This window comes from Mastomys coucha, unplaced genomic scaffold (genome assembly GCF_008632895.1).
Source record: "Mastomys coucha isolate ucsf_1 unplaced genomic scaffold, UCSF_Mcou_1 pScaffold18, whole genome shotgun sequence".
NCBI classification, from domain to species: Eukaryota; Metazoa; Chordata; class Mammalia; order Rodentia; family Muridae; genus Mastomys; species Mastomys coucha.
This window is the reverse complement of record NW_022196900.1, coordinates 108,841,860-108,864,378: the sequence shown is the minus strand read 5'-3', so window position 1 is coordinate 108,864,378 and position 22,519 is coordinate 108,841,860. Positions and strand designations below refer to the sequence as shown.

The following is a 22,519-nucleotide window of genomic DNA, read 5'->3' as shown; positions in this document are numbered from 1 at the left end:
CCTACACTCAGGCTGCTTGCTCCTTCCTTCCTGACCGGTGACATGTGGGCAGGTGAACTAGCAACAAAAGCAAGAGATCGCAGTGACCCTCAACCCATCATTGCCCACAGAGAGCTTGATCTTAAAAACACTCATAAAATTGTGTCTGTGTTTGGGGCAGGGAATATTCTACAGAAACATAGCACGTAATTAGATATGAACATTTCTTAAATCTTTTGTTTGTTTTTTGTTTTCGTTTTGTTTGGTTTGGTTTTGTTTTTCAAAACACGGTTTTTCGGTTTTTCTGTGTAACAGAGCCCTGGCTGTCCTGGAACTTGCTCTGAAGACCAGGCTGGCCTTGAACTCACAGAGATCAGCTGTCCTCTGCCTCCCAAGTGCTGAGATTAAAAGTGTGCACCACCATGCCTCATAATTTTTCATTTTTTAAGAAATCAAAGGCTTGTACCACTATGCCTGCCCAACCTGGTATAAATATTTCTTGCTAGAGTTTTTCCTTTTGTTTTGTTTTTTTTTATTTCTTTTTTTTTTTTAGGACGGGGCCTCACTACTAGCCCATGGATTGCCTGACGATCCGGAACTCACTATATAGACCAGGCTGACCTCAAATTTACAGAAATCCGCCTACCTCCGCTGGGATTAAAGACGTGCATCACCAAGCCTCAGTGAGTTTTTCTTGATCCGTAATTTAGCTCACATAAATGCTGAAACACTCCTATAAGTGGCTCTTCCCTCCTCGATCCCTCTCCCGAGGTAATCTATTTGAAGTGCACAGGCTTCATCAAATTTGGCAACTATGAAAATCATCTACATTCGACTGAAAAAAAAAAAACCCTTCAGGGCCAATTCCTCCCCCTCAGCCATTCATTCTAATGGCTGCATTATGTTCTGAAACATGCCTATCCTGTGATTATTTAACCTTGTTTCCGTCTTTGGACGTTTGTGTTTGTGCAAGCTAATTTTCAACCACTGTGGCTTCTGGAGCAGCACAGGCCGGCTTTGGCCCGACGCCAGGAAAGCAGGACTAAGTGGAGACAGCCTCGGCAAGGATTAGCATAGAGGACCTGCAAATGCACGCATGCGCAGGCAGCTGGCGCAGGCCGGACTCCCTCCAGCTCTAGAGAGTGGCTTTCCAACTGCGGCCGCTGGGGGGCGCTTCCGTCGGCGCCCCGCCCACTCAGGCTCGCCCCGCGCCGCGATTGGCTGCGCGGCGGGAGCGCGCCGAGTCAAGGGGCGGGGCCGCGCCGGCTACAAAGCGGCGAAGGTCACGGCGCGAGCTGGCGCGCGCGGGCCGCCGGGAGTCCCTTTCGCGGCCCGCGCCCCTAGCCCACCGACTCCGCCCGGAAGCCATGGAGGGAGTGAGCGCGCTGCTGGCCAGCTGCCCCACCGCCGGCCTGGCGGGCGGCCTGGGGGTCACGGCGTGCGCTGCCGCCGGCGTGGTGCTCTACCGGATTGCGCGGAGGTGAGTGCGCGCCCCGCCGCACGCGGCCCCGGCCGCCGCCCCGCCCCCGTGAGGCCACGGCGGAGTCCCACGGGCGGACCAGGCCTGCTCGCGGATCGGAGACGCTTTCTCCGCCTCCACCTTTGCCCTCAACCCCCTCAAAGCCTCGTCAGGGAGCAGCCTCCGAGCGGGGCTGGGGGAGGGGGCTGCTGCTTGCTCCTCCCTTCGAGGCCCGCGCTCCTTGCTGAACTGCCCTGCTGGGCCTCTGCAGCCCTTCGGTTAGGATGATGAGAGCTGGCGCTTAATGGTCTGCATGCGATAGCAATAACATTCCTCACGTAAGCTTTCCTCCGAAGAAGCCTTGGAGCTGAGTACTTAGAAGAGGCACGTGTGGACAGTAGCAGCCTGAGGCAGGAGCCTGCACTCCACACATTTAAGGAACCTGTCCACTCAGAGGTGTACGCTGTACTCGTTGGACACATGTCTGGGATGGGCTTTGGGGCCAATTCTCTGTCCTATCATGGCTCGGAGATCACGCAGACCCCAGTACTCAAAACTGGCCTTGGACATTCCCCTCCGTGGGGTCAAACCCCAGAAGGGAATAATTTCTTCAACAGGGTGAGGAATAGCTTACCTGATCACATTTCCTGAGGATGGGAACATATACGCATTTATGGGAGCCTCCTCGGGACAGCCAGGGATGTGCAAAGCTCAGGACTTGCCCCTAGTCTCTGGGCGATAAGAAGCTATGGTTTGAACTGGCAACCTGGGTGAGGGGTCGTCTTCCTTGACCCTGCTTCTCTCCTGAAGTAGAGGGCAGGCAAAAGGTGTTAGAGGTAGGTTAGCTAAGAGGAGGGGATGGACATTAGCTGAGTCTGAAGGAGGGGCCACATCCCAGAGGGCTGAGAGAGTGCCTGACTCTAGGGATCTCAACCCAGGCTTTCCATCCTGTTTCTACCCAGTTTTTGGAAGTCAGAGGGACCTCTTAAGATCAACTAACCCAAAGCAGTCTCTCTCTATCTGCACCCAGGGGAGCCTGGGCAGTCTGTCCATGTGTCAGTCAGAGCTTGTCCCAAAGCCCAGGCACCTCCTGGGTGCCACTGCCCCTGCCAGCTCAGGATAGGGCATGTGGCCAGAAGAGCAGAGTGGGACTGGTTATGGCCAGGACTGGGTCACTGCCTGTCATCCCTTCCTGTCCTGCCAATGAGGGCTTTGCCTCTGCTAGAGATAGGAATCTGCGGCCTTGGTAAGGTGTGTGTGGGACATATATTCTTGCAGGAGCTGACACCAGCCTGTCAAGGCACGGTGTTTGGACCACTGCTGTTGCTTGGTCAGAGCATGGTGCCTCGTGTGCGTGCATCTTTATGAGGTCTGGGTTTCATCTGGAGGTGAATTGGCCTCTCACAATTCTGAAGCAGGGTTCACTCAGCAAGAGGCTGCAGCTTTCCCCTTCCCTGGAGGGGAAGCTGTGGCAGGCAGGAATCAGCTGTGGGGAATGGGGGTTGAATATGCCAGAGGAGGGCCTACGGGAACTTGGTTTTGGAAGGCCTTTAGTGGAGCAGGTGTTTTCAAGCTAATCACAGAGATAGCAGAGGGCTAGACTGTGGCCTGGAGGAGCCATGTGAAGAAAATGTCCCTGTTCAGGTCAGCCCTTCCTGAGTTTTAAAACTGGCCACGGTGGTTGAGGGAAGTTGGCTAGAGCCCAAGTCCAGCCACTCTGCTACCTTACCGATGGAGTTTTCTTGTCCCCGTTACTGCTGATATGAGAGCAGTACAGGTGCCTTGCACAGAGCTCCTATCATTCAGTAGCAGCTCCAGTGAAGCACGTAGTGCCATTCTGTCCATTTCACAGCAGGGAAACAAAACCTGGGGGGATATCCTGCATCACCAGCTGCAGGCGGAGGAGCCCTGCCTCACACCCATACCAGCCAGAGCGGCTTCCCCGGACCTGGGGTCCTGGAGTGGAGGTCCTACATCCCTCTCCCTGTACATCCACCATTCTTCATGCTGCCGCTCGTGTGTCTTGTCCCTTTGCACACTGCACTTTGGGTTTGCCCCTGGGAGCTCAGTTTAGTACCCATCACTGTCCTGCCTGCATGGCCTGTGGCATGTGTCTGTGTTTATTGAGATCATAGTTTCTGTGTTTGGAGATGAGGATACATATGGATAGTCTCTCTCAGGTGTAGGGCAGAGCTATCCTAGCATTCAGAGGCCCTCTGGCAGTTACTCCTGTGTCTAAGCTCCCCTCAACACTCACTGTTCTGAGCTAGTAACCACATTATATGTGCATTTTAGTTGACCCTCTCCTGCCTTCTGCCCTGCTGCTGAGGGCACCTGTTTCTGGGTGGCAGCATATGTCCTGCATGTTGGTGGCCAGTCCTATGGCATCTGTTTCCTGCCACTCTGAATTGTGGTTCATGTGTCACAGTCAGGCAGTGCATTCTGCTCAGATGTCACCTCTGAAAGCCTTGCATGGTACTTGATGGAGTAAGTGTGTAATGTGTCTGTCCAGGGCTGCTTTGTCTCCGAGGGATCAGCGTTGGGGTTCTCTGCTATTGTGGATAGCATTGCTGCTACGAGATTAGGCTGGAGATGGAATCTCTGTGGTCCAGGTTGTGCAGAATTGCACTCAGCCCTGCTGCTACCATTGAAGCCCAGGGTGTACCTCCTAGAACTCTTCCTCCTGGATGAGGTCACACTTGGAAGAGCGGAGACGGAGCATCCTGTGAAGCTGAGCTTTCCCTGGACCCTGAGGGAACTAAGCCTGGTTCTCACAGGCGTAGCTTGTCAGGCTCCTTAGGAGGAGATAGGCATGTTGGTCCCCCACAGACTCAGAGCACCCAGGAACTAAGGCCAGCCGCTATCTCCTGTGTGATATAACATGGGCCCTAATTGGTTCCTGGGTGAAAGAACTTGAAGTAGCTACCTATGCTGAGGTGTGGGGCAGGAGTTTTGCTTTTCCTAAATGTCCTAGGCTGATGGAGAAAACATCAACAGAAGCACATGTTCGTGTTTCCAGCTGTGTGCACTCCGATCTCATGGAGGGGATACCCTGCATGCGGTTGCCCCTGGCCCCTTGGAAGATTATCTGCCATGGCTCCCCTAGGTTCCCTGTGGCTTCCCAGGAGTAGAAAGAACATCACAAGACCAGATGGAGAGATGGCTTCTCTGTCCTTCACCCACCCATGGCAATGAGTATGACCAAGACGCTTGCCTCTGCCGAGTCACCTTCCTCTCTTGTTAAAGTGACATGCTATCTAGTCAGCTCCAACGTAGTCCCCAAATGTGATTTGTCATAGAATTGGGATTGTTAGCTTGAGGGAGAAAAGTGGACCAAGGAGTTTGCCAGAGAAACTCTGAGGACTTTCCCTGAAACAAAACTGGGTGAGTTGTGAGGCCAGGACTGCCCAATCTGCCCAGGGACAGTGTTCACCCACCCTCTGGTTACTTGGTATAGCAGCTGGTTGGTGCTGGAAGGGCTGAGTCTGGCCAGCTGCCTGGCTGCTCCTGCCCACACACCTTTGGGGGCTATCTGTGAAGGAGGTAGCTTCTGGTGTAGGGATCCCACCTAGCTAAGGCAGGCAATGGTTGCTCTGGCCATAAAAGAACACCCCCTACTTCCAAGCATCCACCCCTGGCAGAAATTAGCCTCTGGCCTCAGGGGAGGATGCATCCCCCGCCTTCCACTTCCAGACCAGGCTTTTTCCAGAGGCCAGGAGCCATTTCCCTAGCAACAGAGCTGGAGACCCAGAGTGGAAACGATGGCTTCCTGGGTGGGCTTGTCTCCAGAGCAGCAGCCCCTGCTTGCTTGTCTTTGGTCTCCAAGCAAGCCCAGAAGTGACCCTTCCTATCGAATAGAACCAGGGTCCAGGAGCCCCAGGAGCAGGTGGGTGCTTTGCCTCTGGCAGATGAGAGTGCTCTCTGAGAGCTTGCTTACTAGCTATGAGCCATGCCTTGTGCATAATTATAGAGAGTCTATAAAAGATGTACAAATTACCACAAAGTAAGTGTTTAATTACCCAGGAATGCCAAACACACAGGCACCCCAGCAGAGCACATTTCCAGTCCTCTAGCCACAGTTGGTGCCGCCGTCTCCTGTGTTCCCCTTTCCATTTGGGGGCCGGAAAAGCTTTCAAGCGCCAGGTACTAGCAAAGTCTGAGCAACCATTTGAAAAGAGAAGGATTGAACTGAAGATTCTAGAAGGTAGAGACCAAGGCACAGGGTGCCCTGCCCACTGTGCACCTTAAGGCTTTGCTTGTGAGCCCCGTGCTGTTGTTATTGTTTTTAAGCAGTGTGTGTGTGTGTGCATGCACGCACACATAAATGCAGGAGCCCGTGGAGACCCATGGCATCGGATCCCCTGGAGCTGGAGTTACAGGCGGTTGTGAGCCACCAGATGTGGATGCTGGTATCCAAATTGGGGTCCTCTACAAGAGGAGTGAGTATTTTGACTGCTGAGCCATCCCCAGCACCTTTCCTGCCATTAGACCTGAACTCAGGCAGAAGGAAGTGTGAGGCTGAGCTGCAAGAGCACACCATGTCCCTGTCGCTGTCATGTGTTGACATGGACTAGGCCAGGACATTGTTCAGCACTTCCCAAGAGCAAGCTCCTGTGAGGGAGATGCTCTTATCCTCAGCTGACAGGACCCCTTCTTCACTCGCCCACAGTGCGTGGAGGGAGTAGAGCTGATGGGCAGGCGTGTGGGCTGAGCCAGGGACTAGAACTGCACTTCCTCAGCTGTCTTCCCTCCTGACTAGATGGCCTTCTCTTGTCATTGAATCTGTGTGACATGCTGAAGCATTGGGCACTGTTCCTGGTCCACTTTACAGGTCCGGCTTACACGCTGAGTTTAAGAAATGAGAACCTGCTGAGCACATCCATAAGCTCCACAACCAGACCCTCTTTTAGGATGCTTTGTAAGGAGCAGGACCACCTGTGTATGGTGGCTCGCTCTACCTAGGTCTGGGCAGTGCCCCAGAACTAGGCATGGCCTCTGACTGAGGACAGGGCAAAGGGGCAAGGTCAGGACACCAGGGCTCCCAGCTGCTGCCCTTCACCCATTTGTTTCTAGATTCCTGGACTGGCTTTGCTGGGCAGTTGCTATGTGCCCTCTGCTGCACAGATCCCCAGTGTCTGGGCCAGAATGATCCTGCAGGCCCCACCTGTTGTGTGACAAACAAAATCCACTGTAGGCCCTCCCTGGCTGAGCAGCTGTGGCTTGTCCCTGCCCTGTCAATAGTCCCCACCCCTTGGCTCTCTCTAGGGATTTTTTTTTCTGGGAAGGACAGAAAGCTCCCTTAAATCTTACAACTCTCCAAGACATGATTTCTGTACCCTAGGGATAGGCCTCGTGAGGGAAGGACGGTCCTAAGTGTCATCTCTATTGGCCCATTGGTTAGCTCTCCCTGACCTTGTGCTGCCCCCCTCTCTGCCCTGCAATGCCTGAGACCCAGAAGAGAAGGGGCTGGTGGCCCTGGGTTTCCAGGTGGATACAATGGAGCCTACAGAGCCGTGAGTCTTCAACTGCCTCCTTTGAAGTTGACTAAAATCATCCTGGGAGATGGCATTTAAGAGTCCCTTCTCCCTCCACGTCCTGTGGCTGGGCCTTCATTTCCACTGTGGATGACACTTCCCACTCTTGAGATACTAAAGTCTTCCAGATTAACTGTTGCTCTTGGTCCACAGGGTGAAGCCAACACACACAGTCGTCAATTGCTGGTTCTGCAACCACGACACGCTGGTGCCCTATGGGAATCGCAACTGTTGGGACTGTCCCCACTGTGAGCAGTACAATGGCTTTCAAGAGGTATGGACTGTTAGCCAATGCTAAGGCTGCTGCTGAGCCGGCCTGAACTCACATTCCGTGCCACTGTCTTTTAACTATGGCCTGGGAACCGTGGCCACTTGTCCTGTCTCACCACAACGGGGTAAGATTGGAGTCAAGAGCAGGGCAGGTGTGAGGCCCAGGCCTGCAGATGCAGTGTACAGCTTTGTAGGTGGTTCTCTGTCACCTCCTTGATTGCATAGCCACCGTAGACAGTGTGTGAGTATCTGGGTGTAGCTTTTACTGACACTTAGTAACAGATAGCCTACCCGCAGGACCAGCTTGCAGCCTGAGTTCTCAGTGTATCCTTCTAAGGGACAAAGCCAGGGTGAGGAATGTGGGCCAAGGGCACCCCAGGGCCTGCCCTGAGGTGCTTTCCTAGGTTTGGGGCTCCATGTTAGGCAGCATCAGAAGAACTGTTGCTGTTCTTTTGTGTGAAGAAAGCCAGAGTAGGGCTGTCTGAATCTGGAACATCTCTGAGCTCCCGGCCCCCACTGACCAGGACCTCTTCCACCCCAGAATGGAGACTACAACAAGCCAATCCCAGCACAGTACATGGAGCACCTGAACCACGTGGTGAGCGGTGTGCCCAGTCCCCGTGACCCTGCGCAGCCGCAGCAGTGGGTGAGCAGCCAGGTCCTGCTATGCCGAAGGTGCAGCCACCACCAGACCACTAAGATCAAGCAGCTGGCTGCCTTCACACCACGTGAGGAGGTGAGCACGCCTGGCTGGGAGAGCCAAATCACTGGGCGAACACCATGGACACCTGAGCCTGCCAGGACAGAGGGCTCTGTCCCTGAGAAGAGGGAGGTAGAGGCCTTGGACTCCAACTGCAGCCTTAGGGGGCGGCCTCCTGGTCTCATTCATCAGTTAGTCCTGTTTAGTGTGGCTTCCTGAAAAGAAGAGAGGCAGATCCCACCTGAGTCCCAAGGATGCCTAAGAAACATAGGGGTCCAGGAATGAGCCAGGAGGCCAAGAGGGAAAGCCACCAAGATGGCTCAGGGGACAAAGACACTTACCACCATGCTTGATTATCTGAGTTTGATTCCTGCGGTGGTTCAGGAGAGAGCAAACTTAACCCAAATGACCCTCTAGCCTCACGCACGCATGCACGCGCAGTTCTTAAAGGGCTTTTACAAAGAGGCCATGGGGGGAAGATGGATGCCAGGTGACTTCCTGTTTATCCATTCCCACCACTCGCAGTGTACCTTGCATCTCTGAGGAAGAAAGGGGCGGGACTTCTGTCCTGGGCTACTGTGGCACTGAGGAGTCACTCCGTTGCTCTCTGGTGTGTGTTAGACCTTGAGAATCAAGGAGAAAGGACGGCCCTGACCCTTGGTTGTCCTTCTCCAGAATCCAGAGAGTGTCTGCTCAGTGTCCCTACTTGAGCAGGCTGTGAGCTACAGAATGTCATTAATGTCCTGTGTCTCGGCCTCCACTCCTCCTAGCCCTCGCTCCTGGGATCTCTGTCACCTTTTGCATAGGCAGGGCCATAGTCTGAACTGAGTTCCCAGCTGTAATACAGGCCCTCTGCCTACACCTCCAGGGCCGCTACGATGAGGAGATTGAGGTGTACCGCCACCACTTGGAGCAGATGTACAAGCTGTGCCGCCCGTGCCAGGCAGCTGTCGAGTACTACATCAAACACCAGAACCGCCAGCTGCGTGCCCTGCTTCTCAGCCACCAGTTCCGGCGTCGGGAGGCCGACCAGGCCCACGGGCAGGTCTGAGGCCATAGGACATTTAGGTGTTGAGTGTGTGGAGGAAGATAGTCTAGGAGCTGGGCCCAAGTGGCTGGGGCATAGTGGAGCATGCCAAGACTCGTTTTCTGGGAAACATGCCTGGTGACTCCCTGCTGTCAGCGCTGGACGGGGTCTTCCTGAGGGTGTCTAGGATCAGGATGCGGCTGCCACGTACCTTTTTGCCAACCCTTGTACTTTCTAAACACTCTTGTATTTGTTCCTCATGGCAGCTTCATGATACAGTAACCTGAGCACTGTGGCTCTTGCTCCCAGCTGTGGGAACCAAGGGTAGCACTGAGGTGCTTGCAAGGGTCTACACACACGATCCGCAGCAGTGCCAGGGGTCAGACCCAGGCATGTGTCATGGTGTGTAAGCCAGTAGTCTAGGTTTTTAACAATAGTGAGTACATAGGACTGGAGCCCAGCAGTAGGAAGCGTGCCTGCACACAGAAGATAAGTCAGAATAGCAAGTGCACTGAGAGGGAGAGACTCCCTACAAGGAAACTCCTCTTCCACCCTGTGTCAGATGTGGCCTGCGTCTGCCAGCTCTGTCATTTCCATTCTGTAGCTGGCCGCTGACCATGAGGACATACTACCTCTGTCCCTGCTCCCCTGTGTCTGCTCAAAAGAACAGGCAGCTCCTCTCCTCAGATCTTTGATTCTTATTCTAGCTTCTTGGGTTTTAGTCTGAATAACTTGTTAACAAAAAAAAATTTTTTTTTAAGATTTTTTTATGTACTTGAATACAGTCACTCTATTCAGACACTCCAGAAGAGGGCATCAGATTCCATTACAGATGGTTGTGAGCCACCATGTGGTTTCTGAGAATTGAACTTGGGACCTCTGGAAGAGCAGTTGGTGCTCTTAACACTTGAGTCATCTCTCTGGCCCTAACAAAAGAAATGTAATTGAACTTTTTCCAGAGTTGTCTCAACACCTTACTGGTGTTCTAGTCAAGTGTAATAGGAGTTGTTGGTAAAAACTTGACAAGGCGATTGAACGATCTAGAGCATGAAGTCCCAATGTGTAGAAATGTTTCTCTAAAGGAGGCAGGAGAGCCCTGTCATAGTGAGGCAATAGTCTGGGGTGAGGCAGTGATCCTGAGCATCAGAGCAAGGGCATGCAGACAGACTGGCCAGCGTCCCACGTGGTGGGCATAGGGTGGCTGTTGGTGGCTCTCTGGCTTCCCACTGACCCATCGTCTCTCCCTCCCTCCCTCAGAGTTTCAGTTCCTCGGCCATGAAGGCCCCATTCCAGGTCATCCTGCTCCGTGCCCTGGCCTTCCTGGCCTGTGCCTTCTTATTGTCCACTACACTGTATGGACCCAGCGAACCCTTCACCCCAGGGGCTGCCTTGCCCCCCGCCCTACCTCCCGGGGGCAACAGTTCTGCTGCCTCAGACAACAGCACTTCTCAGGCGGAGGGCTGGCAGCAGCTGCTAGGCCTGTTGCCTGAGCATGCCACAGAGAAGCTACATGAGGCCTGGGCCTTTGGGCAGAGCCACCAGACCGGCATTGTGGCAGTGGGCCTGCTCACCTGCCTGCTGGCCATGCTGCTGGCTGGCCGTATCAGGTGTGTTGGGGGCCTTGGGACTGGGTGGGCAGAAGTACAAATGACAGTGACACTGAGCCGGTTGCTGCTGGCTGCTGCTGGCCTCTGCGGCTGGGCCCAGTCACCTCACATATGTCTAAAGTCAGAGTAACAGGCTGTGGAAGCTCAAGTGAGGGCAATGCCTGCCTTGGTCCCAGGCCAGGCAATGGGCATAGGAGCACCGACCTGCCTAGTGCTGGGCAGCCTGTCAGTGGGGGGATAGGCGGGTGGACTCAGACCTCCACTGGCCTCACTGGCCTCTCATCTCTGAGTTGGGCCCTTTGAAGATAGGGTGTAGCACAGGAAATGACAGGGAGGCTCTGTACTGTCCTCTGGTCACACACTCACCTTGCTCTCTCCGGCAGGCTCCGACGGATCGATGCCTTCTCCACCTGCCTTTGGGCCCTGCTGCTGGGGTTGCACCTGGCAGAGCATTATCTGCAGGCTGCCTCACCCGGCTGGCTGGACACACTCAAGTTCAGTACCACGTCTCTGTGCTGCCTGGTGGGCTTCACCGCAGCTGTGGCTACAAGGAAGTCGACAGGCCCACGGAGGTGCCGGTCCCGAAGGTCAGAGAAGCAGCAGTGACTGTGGGGGGAGGACAGGTGGCAGATGGGCCGGGCTCGGCCCCGCCCCTAAAGCAGGCAACTGTCTTGTCTTAGCCATCCCACTCCTACCCCCTTAGCAGAGCCCCTCCACTGCCCCTTTTATTTACCAGTACCACCAAGCCCCTCCCCCAGGCTCGGTGCTCTCCAGGTGCCCTGTGCTTGCTCACCACTGCCACCGCCTCTCTGGCCTAAGACCCTGTCATAGCCCCAGTGACCAAGCATGGGCAGTTCTTTGACCTGTTTGTGATCCGCGGCTTCCTGCCAGCTCCAGGCACCCGGGCTTGTGTCTGAATCCACAGGCAAGGGTGTAGACTGCTGCTGTGCCTGTGTCATTGCTTGACACTGACCAGTTGACAAGCCATGGCCTCTCAGCATGGTGAGCTAGGACTAGAGCAGAGCAACCCACTCGTCCCAAGACCCATGGTCCCTCAGGGTCCTTCTCTGGAGTCGTGAGGACAGCTTTTGGGTCCAGCTTGTCTCTGGCTGTGTCTTCGAGGCTGGCTCCTCAGGAGGACACTTGAAGCCTGCAGTTCCTTATGGTCAGCAAGTTGCTATGGTCTGCCAGGTAGGAGGAGGGTGGGTCATCCTACATCAGCAGCTGCTCTGCTCATACAGGACCCAACAGACTGTTGGTGACACCCGGGCATTGTCCCTTGTACCTCTCTAGCATTGGTAGCTTCCTTGGAATGATTTGTGGAGGGTGCCAAGGCTTCTGCCCTCAGTCTCTCTGGGGGCAACTGCCGGCCTCATGTAATCTCAGCCTCGCCCTCCTCCCAGGCCCAGCTTCCCAGGATGCTACTCCAAAAGTCACCCAGATCAGGCCCAGCTAGCTGATGGGTTTTGGACAAATCCCTGTTGTCTTAGTTAGCCATCTGAAGTGGGACGTGGTGGGTCCTTTTCTAAGGCCCTGAGGTGCTGGCCTCAGTGGATTTGAAGAGCACGAGAGGTGACACACTGGCAGTGAAGGTAATGGCCATGGGAAGAAGTCATTGTCTAAGGCTCCATCTGGACCATAGGCCAATGCTAAACCCATGTGGCATGCTGGCCTCTGGTGGCTCCTGACTGACTTACACTCCTTCTGTTGTTGTTCCTGCCACTTGTCTGCTAACTTAAATCCCTCTAAGTTTCACCCTTTGCACTGGAGCCCAGGCAAGGCAAAGGAAGATTTCACATGAATAAGTAAATGTCACATCAGACATGGCCATCCGCTGCTGAGTCTTTGTGAGGTGGCTGGTCAGTCCTTGGAACCCCATAGGGAGCTTGAGAGGCAGTGAGGGCCTCTGTCCTCTGACCCTCCATTATCAGACAGCAGTCCAGTATTACTCAGCTTCCATGAATGGTGACCTGGAAGTGTCAGAAGACCATGCGCTGCTTCTGGCATTGCAGAGCTCAGCTTGCTCTGGGTAAGGGTGTGGAAGGTCTCCTGAAGTGTAGGTGAGGCCGTGGTTGATGTGAGCTAGTTGCTGCTGACCTTGGTAACAGGTGGTGGGGCTGTTGTCTGCGCGTCCTCATGTGTGTACTGTGGATCTCAAAGAAACTGACAATATGGTGTTAATTTCTGCATTCTTGGCATTAGAAGCAGGTGTGTGAGTGCGTGCATGCATGTGTGTGTATATGTGTGTGTATTTAAATTATTTATGATACACAGAGCCAGTTCTGGCCAGCCAGAATCCCTCCTGAGCACGTCGCCCTGCCTACTGGTGGGGTAGAAGGCATGGTGGATCAGGATTCCTGGCCTTTTAAAGCGTGCGTGTTACTTTTTAGCATTAATGGTTAACGTTTTGTTAGTTGGAGAAAGCATGTTCTGGTGTTGCTGGCAGAAGCTGAGGAAATGTAGGCACCCTTGGGTTGTGGCTCATTGACTGGGGACAGCCACCAGGCGGTCCCCGTTCAGAGTAGGATCATCCCAGGTACATACAGGTGGTATCCCTGGAAAGTGAACGAGGGAGACTGTACTCACTTCTGGGTTTGGGTCCCTACGCTGGGCCGAGCAGACTCTCCAGTAACACTTGCCCTGGGGCAGGACCACCCTCCATCCCAGGCCAGCCTGCCCATCCTGCTGCGTCCTCTGTCTGCGCCCAGTACAAGCCTGCGTCATGTAGTAGACTGTGCTTAATTGTCCAGTGACCCTAACCACTGTAACCACCACTGGCCATAGATGCCGTGTTCTCAATGCTGTGTTCTCAATAAATGCCTCCTGGGTCCTGCTCATTCCGGTTGGCACCAGGTACCGCGTCTTTTTTTCTTTCATGTTCTTCAGAAGGGCTTCTGTGCCAAGGAGGGAGGTGGGTTGGTTTTGGGATACTGCATTTGGAGTTGGGAACAGGTTGGGGAGCTGGTGGTGATGAGGGGTGCTTACGGGCCCAGCTGCTCCTCCGTCCTGCCACCCAGTGTTTGCTGTGTGGATAAGCTGCTGTCTGAGCAGCTCCACTCTGGGTGGCGCAGTGAGGAGGAAGGTTTGAGCTTCCCTCCCTCAGGGTGGGTTAGTGAGCTTCGGCCTGCTGGCCCTCTTCACAGTCAGTGCTCCCGGGGAGCAGGGAGAAGACTCGCAGGGTAGGGTTCAAACAAGCTAAAGAACCATTGGATCCTTTACAGAAGAGGCTGCTTCAGGAACTGCCCGGGGCAGGGCAGAGCTGAGCCCCTGCCAAGGGTCCCCACCTTTGGGATTCACTCCTCTGCTGATGCTACTGTGTGTCACAGCAAGAGGGAGACAGACCTCCAGAGCCCTCTCTCACAGTGCGGCCTGAGAGAGGCTTCAGACCTGGCAACAGTTCCTGTGCTTAGTGGCTAGGACTCCCAGGGTTAACCATGGCCGTGGCCCCAATGATGAGCAGAGCTAGAGAGAATGAGGATATAACTAGCAAAGCCCGGCTGAGCTTGAGGTGCTGACCTAAGGGGCCAGGAAGTGGAATCCCTGCCTGGCTAGGCCCTCTCTGTGCCCTGCATCCCCCATTGCTTGCTGGTCCTCAGGGGCTGCTCATTCCAGGGTCCCCCTTGGCTCCTGGATATGACAGGAATGGACACAGGAGACCTAGTGTAGCATCCTATGCTGCCACCTGCTGGAAGGGCTTGGCCATGCCTTTGCACCTGCTCTGAGGCTGACTGACACCTGCTGCAACTTCAGTAAATTCTCAGCAGTGCCCAATGTCTTCCCACAAAGGCTCATTCACAGTCAAGCATGTGGTACCCAGGTCCCAGCCTCACCTCCGCTAGCCCTAAAGTACCTGGACATGGCCCTGGGACATTCAGTGAGGCCCAGCCAGACTCAATTGTAATCCTGAAATGAAAAGATAAGATAGCACACTTGGGGTGGGGGTGAGTTAGGGTGCTAGAATTCAAAGCCAGACACACATGCACACGCACACACACCTGACAGTCTACCACTGAGATAAACTCCATTCCACAAAAACAAATCAGTTTTGCTTAAGACAGGGACAGCGTTCCTCCTCAGTCTTTGATCAAGGAGTAGGGCTTCTAACAGCACCCAAAAGGCAGCTCTGGGAGCAAAGTTAGGGTTCATCCAAGTATGCCCCTCTGCAGTTTTGCTGTGCCCTGATTTCCTATGTCCCCCATTGCTTGCTGGTCCTTAGGGGCTGCTCACTCCAGGGTCACCCTAGGCTCCTGGATATGACAGGAACCTCCCCCAGACACTGAGCTGGAGGTTCTGGTGGCTTCAGGGTCCTTTGCAAGAGACTGGGAAGGTCATCTGGTTCTCTGGACATTCACCATCTGGCTGCATACGCCTCTCCTATAAAACTGAAAAATGGGGAAAGAGGTGGGGCAGAGCTTGGCTAGCAGTCGCCCCTCAAGCACTCGGCCACGCTAGTGCCTTAGCCCCGTTCACCATGGGGCCGGCCCTGCCAGCCCGTTCGTCGGCACATTGTCTGCTGGGCTCATTTGTCCCTTGGGATCGAGGTAAGGCTGGATACCGGAAGCTCCTTCCAGATGGCAGACTAATGTATTAACTGCCTCTGCCCCTCTCCCCTCTGTAATTGGGTGCCTTAATCGGAAGCATGGTTGACATTCTGGCCTGTGGCCCTCAGGTTCTGTTGTGTGATTTGTACTGTTCTCAAGTTAAAGAGACACTGTCACCTTCTGTCTTTCGGGTAGCTTGGTGGTTGTTTTGGGGTTTCTCTAAGTTTGAGTTTGGCATGTGGAGTGTAAGAGCCTTTTCTGGAGAATCCAAGGCCTGGCTGCCTCCCCCTGTGCTGCAGGGGGCAGTGCCTCCCCCTGTGCTGCAGGGGGCAGTGCCTCCCCCTGTGCTGCAGGGGGCTCCTGAGGCACAGCCCCATGGAGATGCGGCAGCACCTTCTAAAGTTCCAGCCCAGTCGGGGAGCATCCAGAGTGTCTCGGAGCCCAACTGCTCCATTGGGAACTTGTAGGCAAAGAATGGGAGGTGGCCAGAAGAGCCCCAGGTCTGCTGAGCCTAGCGGAGTGCCCTGTCTGGGGGTAGGAATGTTCACTTCAGGGCCAAGGGTGGCTTGGCATGAAGCTGGCCAGGGTAACAGTGTCGCTTTAATGCCGAGACTTATGGTAGAGGTAGATTGCAGTGATGAGGGGCTGGAGGGGGCATGCAGGGTGGGGTGAGTCATGCTGGCATCTCCCAGCCACCTGCTCCTAATAAGTGGACAGTTGCCTCTTTGCTTCAACTAACGCACGCCTCCTCTGGGACCCTGACTCAGGCCCACCTCGTACCCTGGGAGGGGCCAGGCCCCATTGAGCAGAGGCTGTCTCCAGAGCCTTCCTGACTCACCCTCCTCTTTTTTGTATCCCATGGGCCCTTACAGGTACTTCTCAGGAGACTCTGCCAGCCTTTTCCCTTCCAGCCCTAGCCTGGTTGTGCCCTACCCAAGCGTCACAGCCTCGCCAGCATCCCTGTTCATCCCCACCCCGCCTGGCTTCCTGCCTCTCACCAAGCAACAGCTGTTCCGATCTCCCCGCCGGGTCTCCCCCTCCTCACTGCCAGGCCGCCTCAGTCGGGCCCTCTCACTGGGAACCATCCCTTCTCTGACCCGGACAGGTAAGACCTTGTAGCACTGATGACAGAATCAAGCTGGGAATAGCTGGGCTGGGATCTTGTGAGGAAGAGATGGGACAATACCAAAGAGAGAGTTTGAACTCTAGCTAAGGAGATGGCCAGGGCCAGGCTCAGATCCAGGTGAGCTCACTCAGCAGCCACAGTGACCAATCACATCGTCTTGTTTGCCTACCCAAAACATGGGCCTGTAGGAGAATGTTCCTCTTGAGTGGTTGTATTGTTGGAAATGATATACTTAAAGGGCTCAGAAGAGACTAGAGATGTAGCTCAGTTGGTAGAGTGCTTGCCTGGCATTCACAAGGTCCTAGGTTCGATCTCCAATACTACGTAAAGGAGGCATGGTGGTACGCACCTGTAAATCCTGCACTCTGAAGGCAGAGAGGGAGGAGGGTCAGAAGTTCAAGGTCCTGTTCATCTGCATAGCCAGTTTGATGCCACCTTGGGCCATGCGACACCACCCCCACACCCCTACCCCAATATCTGTTGGGTCTCAGTAAATGAATGCTCTCTGAGCTTTACCATTTTCTACCTACCTACATATTTTTGTTGATTCTCTGGGGATTTCACATCATGTACCCCATCACACTCACTGCCCAGTCAAGCCCCCAAGTCTGGTCACCTCCCTCAGAAAATTTTAAAAAAATAAAATTAAAGAACTTATATTTGAAAAATAGAAAAAAAAACAAACAAGTTCAGTTTGTGTTTTGTATGTACTTCCTTTAGCGCGGTCAAAGCACTGGCCTGCCCTTACGTAGAGCTGAGCCCTTCCTATAGCACGGTCAAAGCACCGGCCTGCCCTTACGGAGAACTGAGCCCTTCCCTCCCACACACCCGCTGGAAGCCATCAGCCGTGGAGAGCGGCTCTTCAGCATCCTACCACACTGTTTAAGAGTTCCCCTCGACGGCTTCCTGTTCAGGGTGTTACGTCTTTGGGGAGGCAGGGGAGGAGGGTTGTCCCAGATGCCTTCCGTTTGCCTCTTTCGCATCGATGCCTCCTTGCTCCTTGCTCATCACGGCGCCTCCTTGCTCATCACGGTCGCAGGAGCTTGGGAGGGGGCTTTTGTTTCTCCTCAAGACAAGGTTTCTCTTTGCAGTCCTGGCTGTTCCGGAACTCACTCTGTAGACCTAGGCTAGCCTCGAACTCAGAGATCCACCTGCCTCTCATTTCCTATTATTCTTACTGGAAAATGTGTGCCTGAAGAGCAGAGATTTTGTTTGGGTCAGTTGCGTTTGTTGGTTGCTTGTTCCTTGTGGAGCCTGAAGAGACCAAGGCCCAGCCCTTTCTGGGGCCTCTGTCTTGCTCCTCGCCTTCCTAGTAAACCCCAGAGTTGAAGGCCACCCCAGGCTACCTAGCGAGTTCAAAACCAGTCTTAGCTACCTAGCAGAGTCTTACAGATAGGTAGGTTAGGTGGTAGGTAGGTAGGTAGGTAGGTTGTTAGGTGGTTGGTAGGTAGGTAGGTAGGTAGGTTGTTAGGTGGTTGGTAGGTAGGTAGGTAGGCAGGCAGGCAGGCAGGCAGGCAGGCAGACACGCAGGCAGACACAGGCAAACACACACACACACACAGCCATACTTATATATACATACGTGTACAGATCCATGCACAGATGGGTTTTGTCCCCAGCTCCCATGATCTGCAGTTTGTCACCTGTTACTCCAGCTTCAGGATACCCAACCAGAGTGAGGCGGGACTTTCCCCACACAGGAAGCAGTTCCTGATCCGCTAGCTCCAGGCTCTCCTACCGTTTGCCCAGCCTCCCATGTGCTTCCCCCTGTGCTTCCCCCCAGTGCTTCCCCCCTATGCTGCTCTTACAGTATAAAATGGAGGCACTCACACTAACTCCGACGAACTGTGTTCCATGGTGTTCCTTTCCCTGTCTATGACAGGACAGTCATGTACACTTTCTGGGGTTGTAAGGATTTACTCTGGTTGCTGCTAACATGCACCTTATTCTCACCAGGGTAGGGAAAGAGGCTCAGGCTGGGGTACAGCTCGATGGTGGAGCACTTACCTAGGGTACACAGCCCTGGGTTCTCCTCAGCATCTGACGTTACAGTAGCAGCAGAATGACGCCTTTGTGCCCGGGAAACTGTGCTGAGAGCACAGTTGGCCAAGCACTCGCAGTGGACCCCTGGGCAGCCCTGTCTGCTTGTCTTAGAGACAGTGGGGACTGTGTGTCTTCTGCAGCCCCAGGCTGGCAGCTGACTCCTCCCTAGCCCCAGGACGCATTGACTGGGAGCAGCTGGGTTAACAGATTCTGTCTCAGGCCCCTTGGGAGAGGAAAGTAGCAGTCCCAGTGACAGTTAGGGACAGCAGATCTCTCTGTTGACTCATGAGGTTGCAGCAGCTTTCTGTAGATTCAGTTCATAACCATTTGTAACTCCAGTTCCAGGCAGTCTGGCGCCCTCTTTTGGCCTTTGGGGGTACTGCACCCACAGAGTGCACATGCATGTCTGCAAGCTAAACACTTACACCTAAGATTAAAACGGCATATTGTGTGGAAAGAGAGCAAACAATGAGACAGACTGCGACACCACTGCTGACTTCCTGTGACCCACTGGAGGCTTCCGTGTCTTCACTGGCAAAGTGAGGATGTCCCGTGTGTCCTGGGTAGCAGTGCCTGTTTTCATGAAAGCATAGCAGTTAACTGTGTCAGGGATGTGGGGACAGAGGGGACAGAGGGTGCTGGGTCATTATCCGTAGATCTGGTTATGTTGCGTTTCTCTTTCTGCGCAGACTCAGGTTACCTGTTCAGCGGGAGCCGCCCACCGTCTCGGGTGTCTCCAGCCAGGGAGGTTTCTCTTTCAGGTAAGGAGACAGAGCTGGCAGGGGGACTGGAAAACTGTTTCCAAGCAACCCTGTGGCCAAAGGCACCATAGAGTGTTAACTGTGAGCTCAAGGGCAGTGAACCTGTGTTCAAACCCAAGCCCATGGTAAGAGACAAGCATGATGTCTCTGTGAGGTAGAGGACCACTGGGGGTTGGACAATATCATGCTGTGTCCACGGGTAGAGCCAGGCGCCGTCTGTGTCCACAATAGCTCATCAGGCCAGCTGACCTCAGACCAGCTATGAGTCTGCTCCTGCCAGAGCCCAGCTCTCAGCTCTTAGGGAGGTCTAAGGGGCTATCCCCACCCTCACCCCTGCTTAGTTCCTGGTGGGGCCTGGCCCTCTCTCGGGCTCCTGCATGGCTTTCCACTCTCCCCAGCCTACACCTTCCTTCATGAGCACCAGGTCCCAGTGGCGAGTGGCAGGGGTCAGTGTGTGATGCAGGTGCCGGTGTGTATGCTGCTGTCTCCACTGTTTTGTCTCCTGTCTCTCTGCAGATTACTTTTCTCTGCTGTCCAGCAGCTTCCCCGCTTCTCCTCTCCCATCCCCAGCACCTTCCGTGGCCAGCTCCGTGGCCTCCAGCTCTGGCTCCTTGCGCCACCGCAGGCCCCTCATCAGCCCTGCCCGACTCAACCTGAAAGGACAGAAACTGCTGCTCTTCTCCCCTCCTGGGGAAGCGCCAGCTACCCCCAGCAGCTCAGAGGAGCACTCGCCACCCAACAGCAACCTCTTCGCTGAGTCTCCCCAGCTCCCACAGAGGAATCGCACTTGGGACACAAAGCACACCATGGGTATGTGTGGGCCTGAAGCACGCAGTAGGTACTGCCATGGGCGCTCTCGGCCGATCTTGGAGGTCATCTGGCGCTATGGTAGGAGCGTCCTCTTCAGCACTAGACTGGTGGAGAGCTATAGCCTTTCCTTTTGTAAATGACTCTCAGGGCTTCGTTTTCTGGGACCTTGGAAAGCCTGCAGTGCGTTGTCGGCCTGTACCTGTCATGGATGCGCTCATTTTGCCCACATCCTTATACACTGACAAGCATTTTTAAAAGTTAATTGGACTCTGTTAAAACTCAGACTTTCACATGGGGTGTGTGGCTCTCTGGGGCTGTAAGTGGGGGTAGGTTTGGCCGTGTGGGCTGAGTGATGCTCGGGAAGGGTTAGACAGGCAGTCCATATCCCTGGAGCCTCAAGCCCAGGGGACTTGCTCGTCCCACTCAGTGCTCACTTGCTGCCCTGCCCCTCGGCCGCTCAGAGGTGAGCAATTTGAGACTTGGAGGACCTTGTCCAGGGCCTGGAGCAGAGCTGCCAGGGATGCCCTCGGGTTGAGCTTCAGCACAGCAGACACTCTCGCTCTTCTGTCCACAGACATGAGGTCGATGCTGGCCAGAGACAGCGGCCGCAGTAGCCACTCCATCAAGAAAGAGGATGAGTCGTCCCAGTCTTCCACCTGCGTCGTAGACACCACCACCAAAGGGTGCTCAGAGGAGAACACTCCCTGGAAAGGTCTGTGACCCAGGGTAGGAGAGCCAATCCCAGGCCCCCTTCAGGGGACAATGGTAAAGTTCCATACCTGGCTCAGCTCTTCAGCTGCCCTAGCCCCACCCATGGCAGATGGTCAGTAGCCACGGGTAGCCCAGGCTCCTGTGCTTAAAGCAGACACTGAGGATGTCCAGGTTAACCCCACTCGGGAGAGCCTGGGCCCTCCAGATGCTTCATGGTTGGGCCACAGTGCTACCAGCCCCCTGGGTTGACCCTGCCTCCTTTCTTGCTGGATTACTGGCAGGCAGTGTGTGAGACCATACGTGGTTAATCCCAGTGACATGCCATGGGTGGGAAGAAAGGCAGGACTGGGTGTAAGGACAGGTCACCAGTGAAGTTTCCTAAGTGGAGATCTCAGTGCTGCCGAGTCAGGTCTGGAGTGTGGCAGGAGAAGACCTGGGCCTCAGTCTACCTTTGCTTATGTTGTTGTTAAGCAAGGTCTCCTGTAGCCCCGGCTAGCCTCAAACTCTCAAAGCTGAGAATGCCTTTGACCTCCTTATGTCCCTCCTCTGCTGGGATTAAAGGATGATTAACCACCATCCTGGCCTCTTAGTGTACTTTGTAATCTCTAAGACTTGAGTAGGGTAGCCTCCTACAAGCTTCCCATTTCTTCCAATGCGACTTTGTTATCTGGCGTACCCTATTGTTGCTGGGTGCAGGCGGACACAGGCGGCCTGACTTGGATCCGTGTGGTCACAGGTTCTGAAAAGATAGACCTTCAGGAAAGCGGGCCCCAGGTTCCTGCAGCTGGGGTAGACGGTTTGCCCTGGGGTAGGCCCTGCCTGAGGGCTAGGACGCCAGCCATACTGCCTCTGACTTGTGTCCTGCTTACAGCTCGTGTCAGTCCCTCCCTGGTCCGGGGCCTCCTGGCTGTGAGTTTGGCTGTCAATGCGCTCTTCACCTCGGCCTACCTGTACCAGAGCCTGCGCTGACCAGCGAGTACCCTTCCTAAGGGCAGTGCCAGGTGCATGCTACTTCTGACACTGGCGCTGACATCAGCCCCTGAGGAGCTGGGTCGAGTGCCTGACCTCAGAATACCTGCTGTCCACCCAACAGATTGCAAACATCAACTGTGTTTGGTGCTGACACTGTGACCCCAAAGCCAGGATTGTTGACAGGCTTGCCTGGCCCCAGGGACACTAGTGCTACTGTAGCTATGGCAGGGCCAACCAGGCTGCCTGTGCCCTACTGCTGCTTCAGACACCGGAGGTCTGCTGCAGAACCCCACCAAGAACCAAGATGAAGAAAGCCCTGAGAGATGCTCATGGAGCCTGGATCACTTCATCCTCACACCTGCCTCCCCAGAGAGCACGGCTCTCTGCAGCTGCCATTCGCCGCCATCTCGCCCCTGACAATGGCTCCAGGCAGGGCTGGGCAGGTCGGGAGCCTGGAACTCAACATGAAGCACCTGTTCTGTCTCCCCTGACTCCTGCCTCGCACACCCGTTTATGGCTTTCCCAGCAAGTAGCCCTGTTACCCTGAGAACAGCAGAGCTCCCCTTGTCCACACCCCTCTCACATCCAGAGTCCCTCCCTGCCTGGCCCCCCAGTTGCTCATGAGCTGCACAATTCAGATGGGACTGGACCTTCCCTTACACCTACATCCATTCCTCCTGAGCCTCCTAGCCTCTCCATCCTGCCCTGGTCTGTGTCCCCCTTGACCCGTGGCTCCAGGCCACCTGCGTTGGTGCCTACATGCCCAACCCAATGCATGAGGACACTGCAGGCTTGCTGGAGCACATCCAGTCCCATAAGGGAGGGGGAGGAATGTTGGCCTAACACTGGCTCTTTCGATAGTATGGGGCCACATGTGCCTGTAGGGGTCAGGCCTTGGCCCTGTGTGCGTTCGTGTGTGTGTGTGTGTGTGTGCGTGTGCGTGTGCGTGTGCGTGTGTGTGTGTGTGTGTGTGTGTGTG

General features: G+C 54.7%; 1 protein-coding gene across 1 annotated transcript; it reads left to right on the top strand.

The window, feature by feature from the left end:
- The first annotated feature begins 1,239 nt into the window (after positions 1 to 1,239).
- Positions 1,240 to 22,513, top strand: Tmem201 (transmembrane protein 201). Its single transcript, XM_031379520.1, has 11 exons — positions 1,240 to 1,459; positions 7,126 to 7,246; positions 7,784 to 7,978; positions 8,811 to 8,987; positions 10,227 to 10,576; positions 10,960 to 11,163; positions 15,990 to 16,222; positions 18,976 to 19,047; positions 19,564 to 19,857; positions 20,432 to 20,569; positions 21,440 to 22,513. Exons 1-11 carry the CDS (start codon positions 1,347 to 1,349, stop codon positions 21,535 to 21,537), a joined length of 1,995 nt encoding a protein of 664 aa, XP_031235380.1. The 5' UTR covers positions 1,240 to 1,346; the 3' UTR covers positions 21,538 to 22,513.
- Positions 22,514 to 22,519: the final 6 nt, after the last annotated feature.

Coding starts and splice junctions, on each gene's coding strand:
- Tmem201 (XM_031379520.1), top strand. CDS start 1,347: ATGGAGGGAGTGAGCGCGCTGCTGGCCAGCTGCCCCACCGCCGGCCTG. Junction 7,979..8,810: donor CCTTCACACCACGTGAGGAG/GTGAGCACGCCT, acceptor CTACACCTCCAG/GGCCGCTACGATGAGGAGAT. Junction 10,577..10,959: donor CTGCTGGCTGGCCGTATCAG/GTGTGTTGGGGG, acceptor TCTCTCCGGCAG/GCTCCGACGGATCGATGCCT.